Source organism: Acinonyx jubatus, chromosome D2 (genome assembly GCF_027475565.1).
Source record: "Acinonyx jubatus isolate Ajub_Pintada_27869175 chromosome D2, VMU_Ajub_asm_v1.0, whole genome shotgun sequence".
Taxonomy (NCBI): domain Eukaryota; kingdom Metazoa; phylum Chordata; class Mammalia; order Carnivora; family Felidae; genus Acinonyx; species Acinonyx jubatus.
Window position 1 is genome coordinate 71,127,072 of NC_069393.1, and position 24,189 is coordinate 71,151,260.

Genomic DNA, 24,189 nt, shown 5'->3' on the forward strand with positions numbered 1-24,189 from the left:
CAGAGGGTACCACTGAAATCAGGAAATGAGGGGTACAAAAACCGGGGCTTCCCAGGCCCACGGGGAGAAGTTAATAGCACTCCCAACCAGCCTTTTCCTGACCTCAAAGAACATTCCTGAGGCCGGAGACAGAAGGCGCCTGGTAGGGGCTGGCCTGGCTGGGACCGTCTCCTTGGGTGCCTCTCCCGGAAAAGCAGACCCGTGTGTGGAGCCTCCCCAGAGCTTGTGTGTGGGCATAGTGGGAAGGGACAGGAGCCCTGACATCAGACCGTGCGTTCAAATCTCCACCGCCCCTACTGCCATGCTTCATCTCTGCATCTCCCCGTGTAGAAAAGGCAGAGACACTAACAGCATCTCCTCCACAGGGCTGCGAGAAGGATCAAGGCCTGGAACCCACTTCCTGGCACAGAAAAGGGCTAAATAGGAATGTTACTGTTATGACTCTCAAGGCGCTTTGCAATGTTGGCTCTTTCTCTCCCACCACAGGCCTAGGAGCAGGTAATGGGACAGATGTCTCTCCTCCTTCACACGAAAGGGCAGGTATAGAGGAATCCAGGAGATGATCAGGATCCTCAGCCAGCGAGGGCCAGACTCTGCACGCAAATAGGACTTCGACTGGGTTCGGAAGCCACCTGAAGCCATCACACACGCCCCATGTGGCCAAGGAACACTTAGCCTAGCTCCCTCAAGAGGACGGTCTCCCAGAATCCTGTGGACGATATTTGGTGGCCCCTCTTGTATACCCGGAAAACACCACTTCTGCCTTCTCTGAGCCTGGGGATGCTGGGGAGCAGCCCAGGGAGCCCCACGCCTGGGGCTTTCGGGGTGGACTCCTAAGGGTGCATCGGCAACCAGGTACCCGCGGCAAAGATGCTCCTCTTCGGCTTCATTGTCCAGTCCCAAGCACAAGCTGGCACAGGGCTTCAACCTTCCAGGGACCACTGAATCCCCCCAGTGCAAGACACCGTGTGTGAGGTGGTGGCCATGGGGGGATAGGGTCAAAGACAGACAAAGGGCTCCTTCGGGATATGGCATCTGGCCTCCCGCCACCTGTACCATCACTTGCCCTCTCTTACGATCGGCAGTGAGCTAGGGGTGAGACGTCACCGTGCACCGTAAAGGCCAAGCTTCAAGGACACCTCGGCCCGTGGAACCACAGCACTTCTGAATCGGAAGCATGCGTGTGTATCTGAGTAATCCACATTACAACCCCATCACGGGCACTGCCCATCCACACTCGTCACAACCACAGATGCTTCCACCTGGAAAACGTGACAAGAGCAACGCAGAGCATGGCGTGTTAGCTGTCTTCATTTGAACAGTTCGGGTCAAAGATTGCTCCAAAGGTCAGTTTGGAAGGAGGATTCCTTTTCAAGCGATTACCTTGAAGCCCTCTGTTTTATTTTGCATTTGCAGCCATCACTCCGCCAAATGAATTCCAATCGCAGGCCAAGCTCGGCCTATGAATAAGGAACTGTCTACATCCTCTGTGCAAAGGAGGCCACTGTCCCCTGGCAGAGGGGCTGCTCAGGCAGTGACTTACTAGCCATTTCTCAATGTCCTTGGTTTCTGAGGAGCTAATACTCAGGCCGGTATCAGAGCCGTTCACACCGGATCCCCACAGTCTTCCGAGGAGAGCCTGACGTTAGTGCAGCACAGAAACTCTGCAGCGTTGTCTTCGCCCTGCTGCTGCCACCGTGGGGCTGACAGCCCACAGCCCAGCCACAAGGTACTATCCTCTCTGACCCTCATCAGTGCCCAACAAGTCCGACCTGGCTGTGCAGCTCCTTCTCACCCCCAGCTGTGTAGACCCCTTTGAAAGCAGGGTAAGACACCTCAGCCAATGTCACTTGGTCCACATTCTTGTGCCTCTCCAAGTGCGGACTCAGGCAGTATCATTGGGAATGTTCTAGAAGTGCAAAATATCAAGCCCCACCCCAGACGTCAGGAATCAGAAGCTGATCCCAAAGCAGGCTCACGTTGGAGAACCATTGCAACAGAGCGGGGGTACCCGGGAGAAGTTCCTGAGTCCAGCTCTCCTCCCTCTCCTGGGAGGGTTCACTCTGTTCTGATGGCTCACTCGCGTCTGATCCTCTGGGTCCCTCAAAGCATGTGGCACTCCAGTCCTGCAGAGCCAGTGAACAAACCAACCACTGGCCAGTATGCAAAGCAAGAAGCACACTTTTTCAAGCCATATACTTTATTTTTAGCTAAAAATGTTTTAACTTGGATTTCTGAACCTGGAACGAGGAAGAGGTATTTCCCATTGGCTTTTGTCTATTTCCAGAGAAAGGTTTTCTAGAAAGGTTTCTAGCAGTGTGAAGATCCTTTGCTGGAGTGAATATTCTTGGAGAGAGGGCATTCCCTCTCCCCCAGACGTCCAGCCTAAGAAGTTCAAAGCTGTCAGATGGAGCCAGCTAATTCTCCAGCAGGAATTTCAACCGCTGAGTGCTCACCAAAGAAACCTCCGACCTCCAGGTTCTTGACATTTGCAACTCTAAGGGTTACCCCTGGTCCAACGTCATTATGATCCATTAGCTCTCACCATGGCAAATGATCCCCTGAGATGGCTCACATCAAGGTGTACCACCCCACCCAGCATTCCAAGGAGCAGAAGTTTACCTGTGATACGAGCTCTTACCTAGGAGAAAAGTGCCAGTGAGTCTTTCTGGACACAGACAGATTTTGGCCAGAGTTCTGCCTGCCTGAGCCGAACGTGACACTGAACCCCTCTGGCATGCCAGAACGGAGAAGGAAGGGCTGTCCGTGAAGGTGCTGCCTGTCAGAAGGGCATCTCTCGGAGCAAGAAACCAAGCTGGGCCCGGTGCACCAGCCTGCCACACGGCCCCAGAGTGACGGCTGACCGGAAGCTCTCAGCCGTTCTGCAAGAGCTCTGGCACCCGGCTCCTACCGGCCCAGCCTCACCATGCTGACCTGCTGGAGGTGAATGGGCTGGGCACGGGCTGTCACACACTCAGGGTGTCTTAGTTCAAGGGTGCGGCAGGAATGTTTGCGTGCACGCGCGCACACACACACACACACACACACACACACACACCCATCTAGCCCAAGATTATTCTGGTCCTTCTGTTGTGGCAGCTGTCAGCATGAGGTCTAGGGAACCTGGCCATCTCAGAGAGCCTTTTAGGGTCCGTGAGGTCAAAGCTGTTTTCCTTCCCATGCTAAGTTCTTATTTCCCTTTCTCTCTCCCGTGTTCTCACGAGAGTGCCCTGTTCTTCCAGAAGCCCCATGACGTGGGATGCCACAAAAGAGTGAATGCCTGAGCAGATAGAAGGTATAAGGCTCCAGGTGTCCTGAGGCCAGACACTAGATGGTAAAAGAGTAAAACAGGGCCATACTTCTCCCTAAGTTGTTTTGTTTTGGAAATACAGTGATTTTTTTTAAATTTTTTTTTCAACGTTTATTTTATTTTTGGGACAGAGAGAGACAGAGCATGAACGGGGGAGGGGCAGAGAGAGAGGGAGACACAGAATCGGAAACAGGCTCCAGGCTCTGAGCCATCAGCCCAGAGCCTGACGCGGGGCTCGAACTCACGGACCGCGAGATCGTGACCTGGCTGAAGTCGGACGCTTAACCGACTGCGCCACCCAGGCGCCCCAGTGATTTTTTTTTTTTTAATAAAAATCTGTTCTCTTATTTATGGTAACAGGGAACAGGGCTTCTTGGTGTTATCTTTTTTCTTCGTGTCATTTTTAAATGAAGTAATAAATATGTAAACCTTTCTTCACCTTTGATTCTCAATATAGTGTCAATAGATTTTATCCCACGCATACAAAGCCCCCTGGGAGTCTCAGTCATTTTAAGAGTGTAAAGGAGTCCTGAAACCAAAAAGTTTGAAAACCACTGTTATTTTTTAAAATTTTAAAATATTTAGTCATTTTTGAGAGAGAGAAAGAGAGAGAGAGAGAGAGAGCGTGAGCAAGCGGGGGAGGGGCAGGGAGAGAGGGAGACAAGCAGGTTCCAAGCTCAGAGCTGTCAGCAAAGAGCCCGATGCGGGGCTCAAACCCATGCACCGTGAGATCATGACCTGAGCCAAAGTCAGACACTTAACTGACTGAGTCACCCAGGCGCCCCACGAAAACCACTGTTTTAACGAGAAGTGAAAAATGTTTGGTGAGGGGCACGTAAGGCCTCTCCTGACAAGACGCAAAGATCTCTTGTTTAAAATTTTTGTTTTAAATGGAATAACTCGACTCCACACTCACGGAGCGTCTTCGGAAAAGTATGTGAGCGGTTTGCAAGGGGCACACAGGTTGTGACAGAGGCAGGCGGCCCCCTCTGGGCTTTCGTTCCAGGGACACCACTGTGTGAACTCCTCATCTGTGACAGGGGGGCAGGGGATGGCGACAGCCCCGTTTCGGGGGTTGCAGCGAAGCGCTCAGCACCATGTTCGGGACACGGCAAATGCCACACAAACGCTGCCCTCCTCGTCATCACCTTCATCACCGTCACCGCCATCCACACATTCCTGTCATCCTGTCCCCGGCTCTGCAGATTCTGGGCTCCTGAATAACGAGCCACTCTGCCCCCAGTCGTGGCTTGCTTCCTAATGGGCTGACAGGATGATTCACAGCACAGAACCACCCAGGAGACAGGAGGGATCGGTCTCAGTGGCACTGAGTCAGTCACTGCCCTTTGCTGGATCGCTCACATCACTGACTCAGACGCAAGCACCTCTAAGAACCCTTTATCCACAGTGACTCTGGGTCACTGAAGTAGCACGTGCCCCTGGAGGCTGCCAGGGGTCCCCCCACTGCCTATTCAATTGCAACAATAGTGAATCCAGCACTTGAAGCCCAACAGTCTCGTGGCCACCTCCGCCCGTGTCTCACTGCGTATCTTTGTATGTCAATAATTGTCTATTCTCGACAGGAACGTTCTTGGGATGACACACGCTCCAAACACCTCTGGACTCCGTCCACCCCCGTCTCTGCCCCCGTGCTTTTCCCTGACGGTGCCACACTGGAGAGACGGTGATGTGGAAAGCTTGGCAATACGGCCTCGCCTTGGCATTTCCACATGCCGCTTAAGGCCGTGGGTGCATACAAGTGTAAAGCAGTAAGAATCTACCCCCTCCACCCACCAGTCCTCCTTTAAAGGTCTCTGCATGCTACTGGGGGGAAGGGAATGTTATATCTGGGTTTCCAGCTTTTTTTTTTTCTTTTTTTGGTCCTCTATGATAACAACTTACGGAAAGAGCAAGGGACATACTTCTTGAGTGTTTGCTGTGTTGGGGGGCAGGCACCCCCAACTGCTGATTCGTTGGCATAGATACCAGCTGCCCATGCCCTAGAAGAACCAGGACGCCCGCCTAGGTCCACCTCACTCACCAACAACACTGACAACCACTGGGAAAGGGGGGGGGGGGAAGGCCCAACTCCAGCCTGGTGTGCAACTTTTCACACTGATGGTTCTTTTCAATTCTTGTTTTTCTTGGATGCAAAATTTTCTGCCTAATTAATTGCTTTTGGAAATTACAGAGCGATTTCCCATTCACTGAGTTGGAAATACCCCATAGAAATGTAAATGCCAATGTGACTGTGGGATACCTAACTTGGGGTGATGCCTGAGTGGGGATCTGGGGTCTCCTGGGCGGAGCAGGGCTGCAAGCCGGGCTATGAGACCCAGGCGCGAGTCATACACTACAGCTCCCCCGCAAACGAGGGGGCAGATTTCCTCACGCAGAAATGAGACTGCTCTGGGTCATGGACCGTGGGTACTTCTGTCAAGTGCAAACTGTGCATGACTAACAGAAACCTTGTCTCCTGTGGACGGCAAGGACAGAGAGGTAACAGCCTCAGCTTATGGGGCCACCATGCTGGTCAGCATAGGATGCCCTTGGACCCCAAAAACTTATTGGTCTGGATGAGAGGGTAGCCCCCCGGGAACACTGAGGTCTCCCCTTTCCCATTCTTTGCTCACTGGATAAAACTGTTTGCAAAAAGAGCTGTATGAAATGGAAGCAACCCTTTCCTTTGGAGTTAAAAAAGAAAGAGATCGTAAAATCTGTGTGGTTGGCTTTAGGTGGGCTCGAGGAGAAAGGCAGTTTGCTTGCCTGTGAACTTCACGGGCTTAGTATGTGAAATGGCTGCTGGGCAGAACAGGAGGGTCCCCTTTGAAGAGGAACAAGCCGCACAAAGCAGCAGAGGGGATCGTTTGGGGCTCCTCTCAGCTGCCAGCAGCTGACCTCTAGGGCCTTCCCACCCATCCCGACTTCAGCACTTCCGAGAAGGACTCCACGTCTCTCGTCCACCACCATTGTTACCAGTGCTGCAGTCACGACGCTATTCACAAGATGGAGGTTTTCCTCTGATTAATGACACGGCCACAGGGCAGGGAGAAGGTAGGAAGGCAGACACCTGGGTGACCCCAACCTGGTGACATAACCATGGATTATTTAGAGCTCGCTGTCACTCTGTGACAGCAAAGAATTCATCTCCCGTGAGGTACACAGCCAGGTCCCTGATTTCTGCCGCCTTGGGGTAGGTGAGGGTTGAGGACTCTGAACTCCCATGACAGTTTGGCAGGGACTTATGGAGTATGACCAGGTTAAGCGGGAGCTACTGGGTGACAGGCACATGACTCACACATCGAGACCCTCGAGGCCAAACAGACTGTGCTCAATAAATGTGCCCTGAGTGAATGATTGAGTTAACAACAACAACAACAACAACAACAACAACAGAATAAACCAGTGTGGTGCAAGAGGATTTTTCTCCTACCTGTAGAAACAACTCTTGTCATCAGTAAGCTGTCACAGAGAAAGCTCCCTGTAATAAGCAATGAGTGCTCAAAAGGAAATTAGATAAAGTAAGAGCTTAATGAGCATGTATTACCTGAGTAGATTTTTCTTTAAATGATGCTAGGGGGTTCTGACAGACATTATGTCCTCACTGTCTGCTAAAACTGTCTTTAAAATTGGTGCTGTCTTAGTTACTGAGCCATGAAGAGTGTCTAGATTCAGAGGCTGGCCGGAATTATCATTCTGCTTGTCTGGAACTAAAGGCAGTAAGGCTGAACAGTGTGAGAACATTGTATTCTTGTCACGAAAGACAATCATTTGGAAAAAAATGACGGAAACCAGGTTTTTGAGTTAGCAAGACCCGGTTGACCCCCTCCTCCTCCATGCAGGAGCTGGGCCATCCCTGGGCTCATTGCTCCATGGGCTGTCCCCCCGCAAGGCAGCTGGGCAGATTACAGACCACACTTACGCAGCGTTCTCAGCGCTGCTTATCATCAAAGCGCGATGACTGGGTTGTCGCTTACATCGCACCTTCCTCACACCCACAGGCCCGGGCCCCTGTCCCATCAGTGCCACGCTTCTCTCTCCCAGGCTGCACATCCTTCCAGCCCAGATGGCAGCTCCTCTAGGAAGCTGTACTGACCCACCACTCTGAGTGAGCTTTCTCACCTTTGCTCTCACTCTGTTCTCCCGTAGCACTTTGTATCTTCCTGGCCACAGACTACCACGCCAGCCTGTAATGACTGGATGTGTGCCTGCCTTCCTTGCTGCACTATAGGTGAGAAGCTGGGTTTTCACTCCCGGCACAATAACTGCTGGCCAGTTGGATGGATGGATGGATGGATGGATGGACAAACAGTGGTTGGGTGGATGGACAGATTTCCTGTGTTCAAACCAGTGTTACTCTGAGTTCTACTCCTTTTGCCTCCAAGTGACTGACACCCATGCTCACCACACTTTTCTTCCTAAAATTCTGTTTTCCCTCAGATTTGCAGAGGACTTTGCTTGGTTTTCCAACTCTCTAGCTTCTAATCTCTATAAGGTCTCTTTAGACATGTTTACCATAAACCTGGTGTTCGTAAGATTCAGTCTTCGGTCGATTTCTCTTTTCACCACCTTTCCCTGGGAAATAAATCCTATGATGTATCTTCAACAACCTCTGTGTTGATCATTCTAAAATCTACTCCTAGCCCCTTGTCTGAGACCCATTCATGTTTTAAATGTATCCATTCATTTACCTATCCAGCAAACATTTAGTAAGAACAGGGTATTTTCCTGGGCACAGTTTTGGGCACTTAGGTGTATCATAGATCTATCCTAACTGTGGAACTTATATCCCAGTGAAGAGGAAAACAATAATCAAAACAAATAAGTAAACTGCATAATGTGTTAGAAGGTGATCAGTGCTTTGAAAAAGGAGAGCAAAATAAGATTGGGAATGTGCAGGGGACACACAGCATTAAATAGGAGGTGGTGCGAGCCTCATTAAAATGAGATTTAAGGAGAGTTGGAGGTGTGGGAGTTTGGAAGCATCTGGAGAAAGAGTGGTTATAGCAGAGGGAACAGCTAGAACAAAGGTCTAGGGGCGGGACCTGCCTGGTGCATTCGAGGAAGCAGAGACATCCAAGACAGGATGGCTGGAGAAGAGGCCAGAAAGACAAGGGCAAAGGGACAGTTCCTGTAGGACTTTGGGGCCACTGAAAGGACTGTGCCTTTACCTCTAAGTGCCTGGCTGTAGGAACCTTTCATCCCCATGCAGAACACAGACATCCTTGGGCACTGCAGACCCCATCTGGTTTCTTCTGAGCTTAGCACTCCTTCTCTGCCTCTAGGAGTAGACTCTGCTGACCGTGGCTTCCAGTGGGTCAAAGTATACATCCCCTCTCACCTCAGTGGCTGGGCCAGGGATGGGCACATGCCACAGCCAAGGCCAATCAAAGTCCTTATATGGAATTTTTCTAACAGGTTGCAGTGGGGAAGCATCTGTCTGTCTTTATGAGATTATAGGATATGTGCATGGATATGTGCATGGGTGGCAGCACTCGTGGAGAAACAGGACAGGAGAAAAATGCAGGCCGAGGGAGCAGCGAGGTAACAGTGCAGTGCTAGTGACACGGTGCCCTCCGTTCTGGTCGTGTTCAATGACCCTGCCTTCCCAGTCCTATGAGTTAATGCCCTAGAAGCTTAAGTTAGGTTTCTCTCATGGACCGAAAGAGTCATGAAAGTGTCAAACACAGCATGGCCCAAACCATTCATGGTCCTCTTCCCCTACCTCTAACCCAAGAGACAAGTCCATCCCTCCTTCTTCTGTTCCCCATTCTGGCTACTAACACCATCATCTGCCAGGCCACCAGGTTGCAGAGACCCACGTTAGCCTCTGTCTATGCCAGGTGCTCAGCAAATCCTCAAGTCCTCCCTTCCATGGTGCCTCAAGTTTTCCAACTATCATTCTGTTCTCCTGGTCACCTCTCCTCCAGTCCACCACAAGAATCTCCCACCTGCTCCCTGGACTCTTCCCAAGCTGATTCTCCTCCACCCTACAACCCAGAAGCCCTCTGAGGCTCAGCTGCCCATGTTTCTCTCCCCTCATAAAGCTTCGATGGACAAAGTCAATACTTCAACATGGCACTAGAGGTTCCCAACCCCTTGCCTTTATATCACACTGATTTTTCTCCCTCCAGGAGAGTCTCCAGGCCCATACCTCCCAACTCTACCACTTTATCATCCCCAAACCCAGGGCCTTCCTTCTGCTTGACCTTCCCTGCTTCTCTCCCATGATGCCCTTGGCTCCCGAGACCCTCCGCGATGACACCTCCTTCCCCAAAGAAATAGGGGGCTCTTTCTTTGGGCTTCCTGGGCAGACTGCATTCCATCCCTCTTCTACCCACTTTCACGAATTCAAAGATGGTAAAAGACGGTTCTGATGCCAAGACTCCATGTGTCCACATGTATCTAATAACTGACAGAATGTGCAAATATAAAGAAAGGAGTCTGTGATTCTTTCTGTCTCGGGGCCAAGAATGGCAGAAGTGAGTCTGGTGAGGACGCGGGCAGGTGGAGGAAGGAGCAAAGGAACTGACGCAGGGACTCCGAGCTTTGGGCAGGCACAGGGAAGGGGCTGGCTGGAGAGACAGAGAATGGGATGTAAATCTAGACAGGCATTTTTTAGCGACAGGCTCCAGCAGTGGCAGACAAATGGCTCCACACCGGCCTCTGCCAAAAGAGAGATAAGGAAAGAGATACGAGGTGACAAGATAGAGCAAGTTGTAGCAGGCTCTCGCCTGATTCACCGCTCGGGTTGCCCCTCTGAGCCCAGACGATGGTGAGGCCCGGATAAGGCTTAGCTGGTGCTGAACGGCCACTGGCTTCCTCAGTGCACAGGCTGGGGGTGGGAGCCTGGAAGACCCAACAGGAAGCTGGGGTCAAAGAATGTGGCAGCGGATTTTGGAGGACATCCTTGCTCTTCTCAGGATCCTGATCAATCTGCCCCCTGCCCACAGGAGCTCCCCGTCAAGGGTCCAGGGGGCTCCCAGCACACAGGCTGGGCGGCAGGCTGCTCGAGCAGGTGGGGGCACATTAAAAACCTAGCCGTTCGGCACTCCGAATGCATTGCTAAAGACACCCATGTAATCATTTGAAGTAAAAACTGCTCAAATGAACTGGAAAATGTTTTACTTGTATTTTCTCATATTCCCGAACCTTTCTTTCCATGGTTCAAAAGTTTGCATTGTCTAATTGCTGATTTCCATTTGTGAATGAATCAGCGTAAAATAAAAGTAAGTACCAAATTAATCTACCCATCTAGTTTTAGGCATTAATTATCCTTTGAGCCATTTTCTCCTGTGCTTGCCGCATGTCAAGACAAGCCCAGATACAGTAATACAGAATCCAGTTTTCAACTCGGGAATGCAGCCGAAGCAGTGGAGGATGTCCTTGATTTCTGAGAACCACAGTGTGTGGTGGGAAGGAGATCTGATTCCAGGCAAATGAAACACTCCTCACCTTTTAAAGGTGCACTAACACTGTCAGCCCAAGTAAGTTACTGGAGCAGAAATCTGCTGTGTGGTTTTGTGATGTGTTCTCCGGTTGTCCAGTTAATAGATTAACAACAACACATCTCGAAGTATAACACAGTCAGCCCCAGGGTGAAAAAGTGGTGCTGGCCAGGGCAGTATTTTGAAAATTACCTATGCTGTTCCTCTGGAACTGTACCTGAGAGGCCTTCCTGGTTCTGCTAAAAACAAACAAAACAAAAACCAGGCCTCCAGGACACAATTTTAGAATCCTCAGTCCCTGGGGAAAGACAGAACCATATACCTGGTGACTTGATCAAAGCCACCACTCCTGGAAACTATGGGGGCACAGAGCCAGGGTGCCAGGGGCGTGAACAGATCTCCTGCCGGGCCCCAAGAAATCCTTGGGATCAGAGGGCTCAGAGGCCCTGATACCCTCTCTTCTGAGCTTCAGCATTATCAGAATCTTTCTAGAAGGAATGAGATATCCTTGACCAACCACTATTTCACCTTAAAAAGAAGGAACTTCCACAATGCATGACAACATAGATGAACCTGGAGGAATTTATGCTAAGCGAAATAAGCCAGTCACAGAAGGACACATACTGCATGATATCTCTTATACGAGGTATCTAAAGTCATCAAACTCATGGAAGCAAAGAACAGAATTACGGGTGCTGAGAGATGGGGGGCGGGGAGCAGGGTGCCGCTAATCAGTATGTATAAATTTCAGTTACACGAGATGAATGAGTTTTAGAGACCTGCTATAGCACACTGTGCCTACAGACAACGGTACTAGATCTCACAGCCAAGGAGGAAAGGAGGAAGGGAGGCAGGAAGAGAGGGAGGAAGGGAGGGAGGAAGGGAGGAAAGAAGGAATGCAACATTCACTTCCAAACGTACTTCTGGTAAAGCGAAAAGTCTCAGATACGTGTTTGACTCGGTGGGCTGGCTCCAGCTAGAACCTGTTAGGGCCCCACCCCCAGGGCACAATGTCAATGCTTTGGGAAACTGATTATATACTGAGTAGGAACAGAGTTCCCCTGGTGCCCCAGGATGCAGCACCTTTATGGCTTGTGCAGAATGGCCCAAGAAGGGCACAGCCACCAAACCACCCAGCCTCCTCCAGGTCGTTCTCAACAGCAACACCATGAGGCAGCACTGAGAGCCACAGGCGGTGAGCTGCTCAGTAGCCTTAAGCTCCCTCTTTTCCTGGCTTTCCAGGTACCAAGGAAAGGAATCAGAGGGTCCACTGGCAAGGGAGGCAATGTGCTTCAGGGGAAGAAGGTGAGCCTTTTAACTTTCATCACGCCCTCCTCATAATACCTCTGCGTTTGCTTTTCTGTAGACAAGCTTGGAGGCCCCAACCACCCCAAGAGGAAAGGAACCGGTCAGCTTCTCTAAAAGGGAAAGGAAAAAAAAAGAAAAGAGTCAAAAGGGAAGGCTCAAGTTGCAACTCGTCTGTTTGAAGGCACAGGGCAGGAGAGAGACAGGTTTTGTGCAGAGGCACCGCTGGACCCGGGCGGAAGGAGCCCGGGTGCCTCGAGTTGGAAACTATTAAGTGCAGGGGAGTTTTAATGATCCAGAGCAGCTCTGACAGCCGCCGATGTAAAGATGCAAACGGAGCATTTGAAAAGTGTGAGCTTTCAAAGAAAACTGTTTTTAGGAAGCAATGTCTCCTCTCGCTGTCCCTTTCCTCTGGGAATACTTCAAGGAGGTCTTCAGTCATCCTATCCGCGGTGCCTCCCTCTCTCTGAGTGGGTAAGGGTCAGGGTACCTGTAACGCGAAACCCCGAGGCAGCCCCAGCTCCCGGGAGTACCAGCTGCTGCTCTGGGCAGTAGTAACTACAAGGGCCTCATCAGGATGGACGGAGGAGAGACCGAAAGAAGGCATAAATTAAAGACAAGATTAATAAAATCTGATGAAAGAAAACACCCCTAGTCTCCCCAGCAGCTTAAATTACATTTACCACATCTGACAGGGAGGAGGTAATCCTCAGTAAGAAGTCGAGGCTCTGGAAAGAAATTATAGGCTAAATAACTTAGCGATGGGTACCACCGGGGAAGTTGCTGATTCACCTTCCCAGGGAAGACTCAAGACAGGCTACAAAGCCCATCAGTTCCCACTGAGACAAATTTCACTTGGTAGGGCCCCTGGGTCATCCGGCATCTGGATTTCCAAACAGCCTTCCAGTTATTCAGGCCACCACCCCACTGCACGGCAACCGCGGTCACTGCACCCCCCACCTTGGTGTGACCGGGCACCGTCAGTTGTTAGGCAGGACTGTCCCCGCTGTTCCCCCCCCCATACATTTCTGCCCCGTTCCGCTGAGGCCACTCTCTGCTGCTGAGGTTGTCTCAAAACACAAATAATTCCTGGAACTTTCTCAGTAGATCAGTCTGAGCCCCCTGCTCTCTGCACGTTCCTTCTGCCATCTCCCCCAGAGCGCCCCAAGTTCCCAAATTTCCAGCTATTTCTCACTACAGCTCAGCAGAAAAGCAATCCCACTTGGGTAATTCACACCAGCTCTCCAAGGATTCTCTACATTGAGAAGAGCAGGCCAGGCAATGGGCTCAGGATGGGCTCTCAGCCTGTGCAGGAGGAGGCTGCGGAGAGATCTCCTGCGGAGCTTGCGAGACAAACCTCACAATGATAAGGGAAGTCTCCATCATCACCCGCCTCTCCCACCTCCCGGCCACGGCTCGCTGGGCTCCCCACAGCTCCGTGCCCTCCCCATACAGCTTCCTGTCTTGAGGCCACCTGGCTTGGATCCATCAGAGAACACCAGTAACATCTACCGTAGAGACAGGGAGGAGCTGTAGCTGGCTGGCTTTCAGCCAAGTCCGGTACCCAAAAGAGGGATCTTTTCTGTTTGAAGACTAAAGGGGGCACAGGAACTTGAGTTTCAGATCCGGGAGTCTTCGCAGGAGGGCAGTTCAGAATCTCTGCTCCTGGGGCGCCTGGGTGGCTCAGTCGGTTAAGAGTCCAACTCTTGGTTTCAGCTCAGGTCATGATCTCACAGTTCTGGGTTCGAGCCCCACGTCAGGCTCCATGCTGACATGCCTGCTTTTTCTCTCTCTTGATCTGACTCTCCCCCACTCACATCCCTCTTTCTCTCTCTCTCTCAAAATAAATAAATAAACTTAAAAAAAAATGAATCTCTGCTCTCTCCCAACCGGCTCTTACAGCTTCTTCCCTGTGCCTTGCTCCTCAGCTACATTCATCTCCCCCAGGGAGGTCTTCTACTCCCTGGCTGACCAGCTTCCCCAGGTTACGGCTGGACACAGGCTCTGCCCCTTCCTTCTAGCAAGCTGTGTCCCTGCTTCTAGCCGATAGCTAAGAAAATCTCAGGGGAGGGGCGCCTGGGTGGCTCAGTCGGTTAAGCGGCTGACTTCAGCTCAGGTTATGACCTCACGGTCCGTGAGTTCGAGCCCCGCGTCGGGCTCTGGGCTGATGGCTCACAGCCTGGAGCCTGTTTCCGATTCTGTGTCTCCCTCTCTCTCTGCCCCTCCCCCGTTCATGCTCTGTCTCTCTCTGTCTCAAAAATAAATAAACGTTAAAAAAAATTAAAAAAAAAATCTCAGGGGAGCTGAGGCCTCAGAGTGAGAGAGTCCTTGGAGAAGTGCATTGTGGGAGCACCTGGCTCATCCCAGGGCACAAAGGGTCATCTACATTCTTCCCCACACGGCAAATCCCAACAATAACAACAACAAGGGGAAGGGCATTACTTCCAGAAAAACCTTCAGCATGGGAGGAATCCTGCAGATAATGAGGATTTTTAATTGTCTTTGGTCACTATTGGAACTAGTTTAAGCGAAGAATGGGCTGTCATTCTATCAGAATAAAACTGGCCAGAAACTCAGCTCACCAGTATCTTCAAAATATGACATCCCCCCCCCCACTGTTGCTCTCTGCTCTTTAGAAATGGGGAGCCTATAAGAAAACAAGTACACAGTCACACTCTCATCTCCTTGCCCACCTGTGAACATTTGTTGAGTGCACAGGATTTTGTCAGAGATGGTGTTTGGAGGCTCCTGGCTCTACCCTGGGGATACAGTGCACCTGTCGTCAAAATGACGCCCCGTCCGCACCTCCAGCCCGGGATCCAGCCTGCACGTCTGAACGCAACACTATCATCGCCTCAGGCTGCAAAGACTCAGGTCTCTGCTTATCAAAATCTGCCTGCATCCATCAGCAACTGAATGCAACCCTAAGTTCTAGAAGGACACACATCAAATTGTTGACAGTGGCGGCTGAGGGCAAGTGGGAGCAGAGGGGAGGGGGCAGCTACCTAATTCTTTATGCCTTGTTATTTTTTTTTAACACGGAGAATGTGTTCGTGGATTCCTTCAGACATTAAAATAAATGAACGATGTGGCCAAAAAGGAAAAGGAAGGTACTGTTTTCAGCAATAAGGCAGGGCTTAGCAGAGGGTTCTGATGCGGGTTGAGATCCAGAAGCATGACCAAACAAGAGGGTGCCCACTTTTCTTAGCTGCAGGGATGACACACGGCCCAGAACAGACCCAGGCATTCTGGAAGTTCTCTTCAGGGCTGGACACAGTGCCTCTCACTGGTCTCTCCCAGATTTCAGACCTTGACAGTCAAGAGCCCCCATATCTGCAGCCCACCCCTCCCCTGACCCAATTAACCCGTTAAGATCCTTGGAAGCAGCTCAGAGCTTTGCTGAGCCAGCACAAGCCTTTAAGTCACCTGGCCTCAGGTGACCCTCTGTGCTTACTAAGCACCTCTCAAAGCTTTCCCCAGGTTAACGAGAGGAACCTTCCTGACCAGCTTCTGAAAAACCCTGTGTCAACGCAGAGGTCAGTTTCTGGCCAATCCGGTCCACCGCCTGCCTTCCCCTCAGCCCCACCCATCCCCCCTCCCGTTTCTGAAACTCAGAAAACAGGAGCTTGGCCACTGAAGCCGCCACAAAGGTTCTCCTCGCCGGCTCGTTAATCACCCGGCTGCCGGAGCCCGCTTACCTGCAGATGTAATTCGTCTTGCACGAGTCCTGCAAAGTCAGGCAGTTGGGTTTCTCCCTCTCCTCGTAGGAGCACACGGGCACGATGGTCTGCCGCCTCCGCTCCGTGCACGCGATGTCTCGGCAGGAGCAGAAGAGCATTCCGTAGCTGTGCTTGGCCGGAACCTTGTCAAAGAACTGCCGCAGGGCCTTGTGGCACTTGCGCCGGTTGCAGACCTCGTTGGACATGCTGGTGGTGCACGGGGTGATGTACGCGGACCTGTACTTCTTGCAGGTGTCGTCGAGGTTACAGGCCTTGGCGGCGTCCAGGCAGTTGTTCCCTTTGGGAACGTGCTCCACTGCAAAGGAGAGAAAGGCAGGTGTGATCGCAGTGCTGGGCGCCTGGCCACGCACACTGCCTGTCTTCACCGAGATCCGGCCTCTTCCCTGGCGCTGCGGCGAGCTCTGATCAACTCTGTGTTTTGAAGCGAATAGGTAATGAGTTCACGACAAGGAGAAAATAGAAGGTGTGCAAAGGCTGGGGACCCAGGGCAGCCCACAAGTCCCTAGTGCTCCCTCAGATGCATAATTAGGCGGTACGGAGCGAGGCCAAACGAGGGAAGGTTGCTTAGGCACCTGCCTGACTACGTGTAAACAAGGCAACAGGAGAATAAGTTTCCAGCTCCTGGTCGGTAAACTGAAATTAGGAGAAAAGAAAAAAGCAACAAATTATATACTTGTTCATTATGCAGTATATAAAATGATATGCTGAATGTAAGTATAATTGCCATGCAATTCCTCCAGGAATATAATTATGTAATAAATGCATATAGTACATGCTAATTACTATATGATTACAGAGTAATTACATGGTTATTTGAGCCTAGAAGACAAAATATTATGCCAGCTCCCTAAACAGGAAGAAGCGGCTACGACGAGGTTGTATTTAAGTTCTAGCTCACAGGCCATTGGAAGAAAACCAGAACAAATTACGTGAAAATTTGCAAACCTCAATTACCACTTAACTTGCCACACACAAAATGTGGGATCTACGGGTCTTGAGGCTGCAGATTAGAAAAATTCAGCTAGTATTCTGGATGGAATTTCAATGGGCTTACAAACATAGGCTTTAGGAATCTCACAAAACATACGTCGCCTTCTGCCCAAACCCCTTCTGCTCATGCTCAGAGAAAACAGAGCTGTCCACTGCCAAGCTGCCCACGGTGCGGCCTGGACAGAGAGCAAGGGGGAGGCCAGGCCCACTGCAGTAGCCAGGTGGACTGGCAGGGCCAGGCCCAACGGACAAAGTCAAAAGATGAGTAGACAAAGGAAATGAAGCTGGTTGTGGGAGCCCTGCCCCCTGCCTCTCCTCCAGCAAGTTCCTGCTCAGGCCTTATTCAGCCCCTGCTTGGGTTCCCCCTTCACTCTCTTTGTGCCCCAGTTGATGGGAGCCATGAAGGCATTTGGGAAATTACAAGAGGCTAGAGAACTGACAAGAGAGGAGAAAGGGTCCGTTGGGTTGGGTGGGTCTGAAAGACAGAGTGGTGCATTTAGTACACGTCCAAAGGGCACACGGAATGTTACTCAACCTTACACAAAGAAGGAAATCCTGCCTTAGGTGGCAACAGGGATGAACCCTGAGGACACTATCCTAAGTGAAATAAGCCAGTCACAGCAGGACAACCGTTGCATGATTCCACTTACAAGGTTTCGAAAACACTCAGGCTCAGAGAAACAGAGAGTAGGACGGTAGTGGCCAGGGGCTGGAGGAGGGGGAAACGGGGAGTTGTTATTCAAGGGGCATCAAGTCTTAGACATGAGTAAGTTCTAAAAATCTGCAGGGCGGCCTCATGCCTACAGTTGACAGTGCTGTATTACACAGTTACGAGGGTCAGTGTGTTAAGAGGGTAAATCTCATGGTAAACGTTCTCACTACAATTTTTTTTTTTTTTTAATGTAAACCGGGACACGGCACACAAGGCAAGTCTAACATTTCAGGGAAAGAAAAACACTTCCTGTTTTACTGACGATGGGTCTTGCTTTAAGAAAACCCTGGACGCAAAAGTCCGAAATCACAAAATGATACCGTGGCACCACCAGGCAGAACCCTATTATGCCTCAGGTTCACGTCTCTGCTACGACACCTGAATCCAAAACTTTAATGTGAAAGGCAATAAACAAGACATCCAGCCCATGTCGGGCGAGCAGCACAAGAAGCCAGCGGCTGCACATACATCCCTGGTTTAGCAAGCGCACCTGGTGCATTTTCTCCATCCTGACCTTCCCAGACCAGCTTCCCTCTGGCTCCCCTGTTTTCACATGCTAACTCCTCAGGACTTAAGAAATGAAATATTCACCATGTGCTCTGACAGGATCACCAGGGCCTACAGGCCTCGGTAACACTTCCAGTCTTTTCCGCTTTTCAGACTTTTAATGTCGTGCTGTTGGGCCCATCAGCAACAGTGATTCATATTCTCAAAGGTCTAGAGTTGCACAGGAGATTTCTAAATGACGCATTCTTAGTGATAATCTAAAATAAATTGATATGACCAAATTGTGGGTATTCTGGATTAGGCCCTTAAGGCTAGAAATTGGTACATAATTTTACCACCTGCATTTCCACATGCCTTGGTATTGAATGGTGCTTTGTGATCTCTAGCTAAAAAGAACAGAGGCACAGAGGTGTACTTAATACTGAAATGACGTAGCCAGTGATATATGAACAAACGGTTCATGTAAGTTCAAGTGGAAGAAAATGGCAGAACAATTAAGTCATCACATGACACCTAGGAACCCAGGCCTGCTATCCTCCAAAGCAGTCGTGCTGAAGCAGAGAACTATATTCCAATTGTAAGAACCAATTTAGTTTCCACAAAACTAGTACCCCTTACATCAAATTAATGTTATTAACTTAGCATTTCATTGTTTTCAAAGTTCTGTTCATATTTAACATGTGTGCTGTTTTTATAGTTGTGTAAAATTAAAAAAATAAAAGTTTATAGTTCTTTCTTCCTGAGTGTCAAATAAAATTATAATAAAAATAACAAAACACAACACATGAGGTCCAGACCATTTATTCCTCTCTTAAAGTAGCCTGTATTATACATAAGTTTTAGAAAAATTGACCTGGAAGAAAGCTCCTTGACAGGGGTCTTGGCAATGAATTTTTGGATATGATAGAAGGAACAACATAAAAATAAACAAGTAGGACATCAAACTAAAAAGCTTCCGCACAGCAACGCAAACCATTAACACAATGAAGAGGCAGCCTATGAAATGGGAGGAAGTATTTGCAGATCATTTATCTGATAAGGAGTTAATGTCCAAAATATATAAATAACTCTTACAACCCAATAGCAAAAAAAAAAATAATAATTCCATTAGAAATGAGCAAAGAACCTAAAAAGACATTTTGCCAAAAAATATATTCCAAAGGCCAAGAGGTACTTGAAAAGGTGCTCAACATCACTAATCATTACGGAACTGGAAATCAAAACCACAGTGAAGTATCTCCTCACACCTGTTAAAATGGCTAACACAGAGGCAAGAAAAAACAAATGCTGGTGAGGATGTGGAGAAAAGGGAACCCTGTGCATTGTACTAGGACTATAAATTGGTACAGCCACTATGAAAGACAGTGTGGAGTTCTCTTGAAAAATTAAAAACAGAACGGTATGATACAGCAATTCCACTTCTAGGCATAAATCTGAAGGAAATAAAATCACTGTCAAAGAGATACCTAAACCCCCATTTTCACGGCAACATTATTATTTTTTTTTAATGTTTATTTTTGAGAGAGAGAGACAGAGAGAGACAGAGAGACAGAGTGTGAGCAGGGGACGTGCAGAGAGAGGAGACACAGGACCCGAAGCAGGCTCCAGGCTCTGAGCTGTCAGCAAAGAGCCCAACGTGGGGCTCAAACTCATAGACCGTGAGATCATGACCTGAGCTGAAGTCAGATGCTCAACTGACTGAGCCACCGAGGCGCTCCTGCAACATTATTTATAATAGGGAAGACATGGAAACAACCTAAGTGCCCGTCAACAGGCGAATGGGTAAAGAAAGCATGGCATATATACACACAATGGAATAATATTCAGCTATAAGAAAGGGAATCCTGCTATGTGCAACAACATGGATGTTAAGTAAAATAAGTCAGACAGAGAAAGGCAAATATAGTACAATCTCACTTTTATGTGGAATCTAAACCAATCCCCCCCCCAAACAAAACAAAGCAAAACAAAACAAAAACACAAAAAACCAAACTCATGGAAAAAAAAAAAAGATCAGCTTTGTAGTTAGCAGAGGCAGGGGAAGGAGAACTGAACGAAGGTAGTCAAAAGCTACAAACTTCCAGTTATAAGATAAATAAGTACTGAGCATGTAATGTGCAACATGATGACTATAGTTAACAATGCTCCATATTATATTTGAAAATTGCTAAGAAAGTCAATCCTAAAAGTTCTCATCACACACACAAAGGCATTCTTCTTCTTTTTTTTGTCTCTGTGTGAGGTAAAGGATGTTAACTACACTTGTGATAATATTTTCACAATATATATAAGTCAAGTCATTATGCCATACAACTCAAACTCACACAGTTTAGTTATCTTAAGAAAACTAAAAGAAAAAAAATGGTCCAGTGTATGTCTGCTTAATTATAATAATGTTAGCTTCCTTTTCAAAGTTGTTAAAACTACATAAACTACTAATTTTTTCCTCTTAATGTTATCAAAAAGAAAAGCAATATTTCAAAGGAAAAGCTCTGTACAAAGTGGGAATAGAATGAATCATCTTATGTCCAAACCAATTGCTCAAACTTGACTTCATTTAGCAATTGACTCAAACCCACTTTCAGCTGATTCTGTTTTCCTCGATATATAGCCCTGCCAGAACACCATCTCTTTACCATTATTTCAGAACCTGTGAAAGATTTCAGAATGCACAACCTGGCACATTCAGAGAGGCAAAAGAAAAAAAAGAACAAACAAACAAAACAACAACAACAACAGTGAATCGATTTCCAGCTCACAGGTCAGTGTGTGATTTGCTTTTTGTTTCTGAATCGCAGAATATTCCCAGGACCCTTTTTTCAATTTGATATGTGAGGCCAGTCTTACCCAAATAGCAGAACATGATGAAAACAAAAGAAGAGAATTACAGACTAATATTCCTTATAAACATAGATTCAAAAAGGTTAGTAAATAGCATTTAGCACTATGTTAAAAGGATAAGGAACCATGACCAACTAGAGTTTATCCCAAAATGCAAGGCTGATTTAATATTTAAAAGTTAATGTAATTTACCATATTAACAGACAGGAAGAAAACCTGATTATATTTCAATGGACAGAGCAAAAGCATTCAACATATTTCAGCACTCCTTCCATAATAAAAAATGCTCAGCAATCTAAGAACAGCAGAGAACCTTCTTAATCTGATAAAGGGCACCTATGAAAAACATATAGGTAAAATCATATTTAATAGTGAAATATTGACTTTTCCCCAAAAACGTCAGGAACTAATGAAGGATTTCATTCTTACCACCTGTAGTCAACATTGTCCTAGAGGCCCTAGTCATTGCAATAAACCAAAGAAAATAAATAAAAGGGATAGAGATTGGAAAGGAAGACATTTCTGTTTGCAGATGACTTGGAAAATTGTAAAGAATTTATAAACAACTACTAGAATCAGTAAGTGTATTTATCAGTGTCAAAGGAGATAACATTTACTATATGATAATGAATTGCATTTTGGTAAGCTATTAGCAAAATTTTAGGAAAGAAAATTTAAAAACATAATTCTGCTTATAAGAGAACTCAAAAAGGGCACTTAAAAAGGAATAACAAAAGACATGCAAGACCTCTACATTAAAAACTAAAAAGCACTTCTGAGAAAATTAAGGAAGACCTAAATAAATGGAAATACATACCATGTTCATGGATAAGAAGACACAATATCATTGAGGTAACAGTTATCCCCGAATCATAATATGCATTGACATTGGCAAGTGGATTCTAAAATTTATATGGAAATGCAAAGGGCCATAATATAGCCAAAGCAATTTGAAAAAGAACAGAGTTGAAGGAGTTTATACTGACTTCAAGATTTACCGCAAAGCTGCACTTATCAAGACAGTGTGATACAGTATAGGCATAGACAATTCAAACAATGGAACATAAAACAGAACTCAGATGAAATACACCCACAAATCTACCGTTATTTAATTTTTGACAGTCACTAAAAAACATCTAACATAGAAGTGGTCTTCAACAAACAGTACTAGGATAATTGAAAATCCGTATAAAAAATGACAACAAAATCCCCACATCACCAAAACCCACATATGTACAAATTAATACAAGATGGATCACAGAGTTAAACCTAAAAGCTAAAATCACAAAGTTTTTATAAGAAAATAAGACAATCTTGGAAGTAGGTGAAGGTTTCTTAAAGAGGACCACAGAAAGCCATAGCATAAAAGAAAGAGAATTTGGTAAGTTAGATTTCATCAAAATTGAAAACTTCAGCTCCTCCAAAGACACTGATAATAAATGAAGAAAATGAATAGACAAATCACAGACTAGGAAATATCTGCAAAACACATATCTGACAATGGATCAGTACCTAAAATATATGTAGAATACCTAAAACTCAGTAATAGTAATAAAAAAATACCAATTGAAAAATGGGCCAAATATTTGAGCAGACACATCACAAAAGACAACAAAGGAACGGCCAAGAAGCACATGAAAAGCGTTCAACATCATTAGTTAGCAGGAAGTAAATGCAAGTGAAAGCCACAATGAGACTTGCTTCACATCCACCGCAGTGGTTAAAATTACAGTCTGACAACCCAAATACTGTCGAAGTTGTAGAGCTACTGGAATCTCATATGTTGTTGGTGAGAGTGTAAAATGGTCCAACCACTTTGGGAAAATATTGGGCAGCTTTTTCTTAAATAGTTTTTTTTTTTAATATTTTTTTACTTTTTAGAGAGAGAGAGAGAGAGAGAGAGAGAGCGAGCAAGCGAGCTAGTGGGGTAGGGGCAGAGAGAGAGAGGGAGACACAGAATCTGAAGGAGGCTCCAGGCTCTGAGCTGTCAGCACAGAGCTCCAGGTGGGACTCGAATTCATGAACCCTGAGATCTCAACCTGAGCTGAAGTCAGACGCTTAACCGACTTTGCCACCCAGGTGTCCCAGCTTTTTTTGTTTGTTTGTTTAATGTTTATTTTTTTATTCCTGAGAGAGAGAGCATGTGAGTGGTGGGGAGGAGGGGCAGAGAGAGAGAGAGGGACAGAGAATCCGAAGAGGAGTGGGAGCTGATGGCAGTGAGCCTAGCATGGGGCTTGAACCCACAAAGTGTGGAGATCACAACTTGAGCCAAAGTTGGACGCCCAACCGACTGGGCCACCCAGGTACCCCTGGGCAGCTTTTTTATAAAAGTAAACCCATGACTACCTTATGACCCAGCATTTCCACTTCTAGATATTTATCCAAGAGAAATGAGGATAAACATCCATAAAAAGACTTGTATAAGAATATAACACTGTATTGAGAATAACCCAAAACTGGAAAATCAGTTCATGTATCCATCAATAGGAAAATGGTTAAACAGGCTGTGGTCTATTTGCACAATGGAATACCACTCAGAAATTAAGAACAGATGAACTATTGTTACACACATAGCATGGATACATCTCAACACTACTACGTTGAAGAAAAAAAAAAGTCATCCACGAAACGTGCATACTGGGGCATCTGGGTGGCTCAGTAAGTTGAGCGTCTCTTGATTTCGGTTCAGATCACCATCCGAGGGTCACGGAATCCATCACCAAGTGAAACTCCATGTTGAGCATGGAGCCTGCTTAAGATTCTCCCTCTCACACCTCTGCCCCTCCCCCACCCAGCTCATGCATGCAGGTTCTCTCTCTAAAATACAATTTTAAAAAAAGAAAAAAAGTACATATTCAATTATTTTATATATGTGAAGTTCTAGAGCAGACAAACAATTTATGATGAAAAACAGAGGAATGGTTGCTTCTAGGGGCTAGAGGTAAGGATTGGCTGGGAAGGGACAGGAAACTTTCTGGAGTGATGGTAGCTTCTATCTTGATAGAAGTTTGCGTCAAAACCTAGAGAATGGTACACTTAAAGCTTGTATATACAGAAATTTTACAGAAATTTTCCCTGAAAAGGAAAAAAAAGCCTAAACAAATATTAAAAACTGATTACTGATAGGTATACTGAAGTGTGTAGGAAAGTATATTGATATCTGCATTTAAAAAAATTTAGATGAATTCATAGGTGGAAAGAAGGATGGATAGATGAATACTTACAAAACAATTGCATTCTCATTTATTGATAGAACCTAGATAGGTCAACTGTAACATTTTTTCCACTTTTCTGTATGTTTGAAAATGTTCAAGCAAAAGATTGGCAAAAAGAAAA

General features: G+C 47.2%; 1 protein-coding gene across 5 annotated transcripts in view; it reads right to left on the bottom strand.

The window, feature by feature from the left end:
• GFRA1 (GDNF family receptor alpha 1) overlaps window positions 1–24,189 on the bottom strand; it is a 207,245-nt gene that overhangs the window by 44,557 nt on the left and 138,499 nt on the right. For all 5 annotated transcript variants that reach the window (XM_053207848.1, XM_053207849.1, XM_027063197.2 and 2 more), the window contains one exon: window positions 15,762–16,098. In XM_053207848.1, coding sequence (XP_053063823.1) covers window positions 15,762–16,098 — 337 coding nt within the window. The remainder of the gene's footprint in view (window positions 1–15,761; window positions 16,099–24,189) is intronic.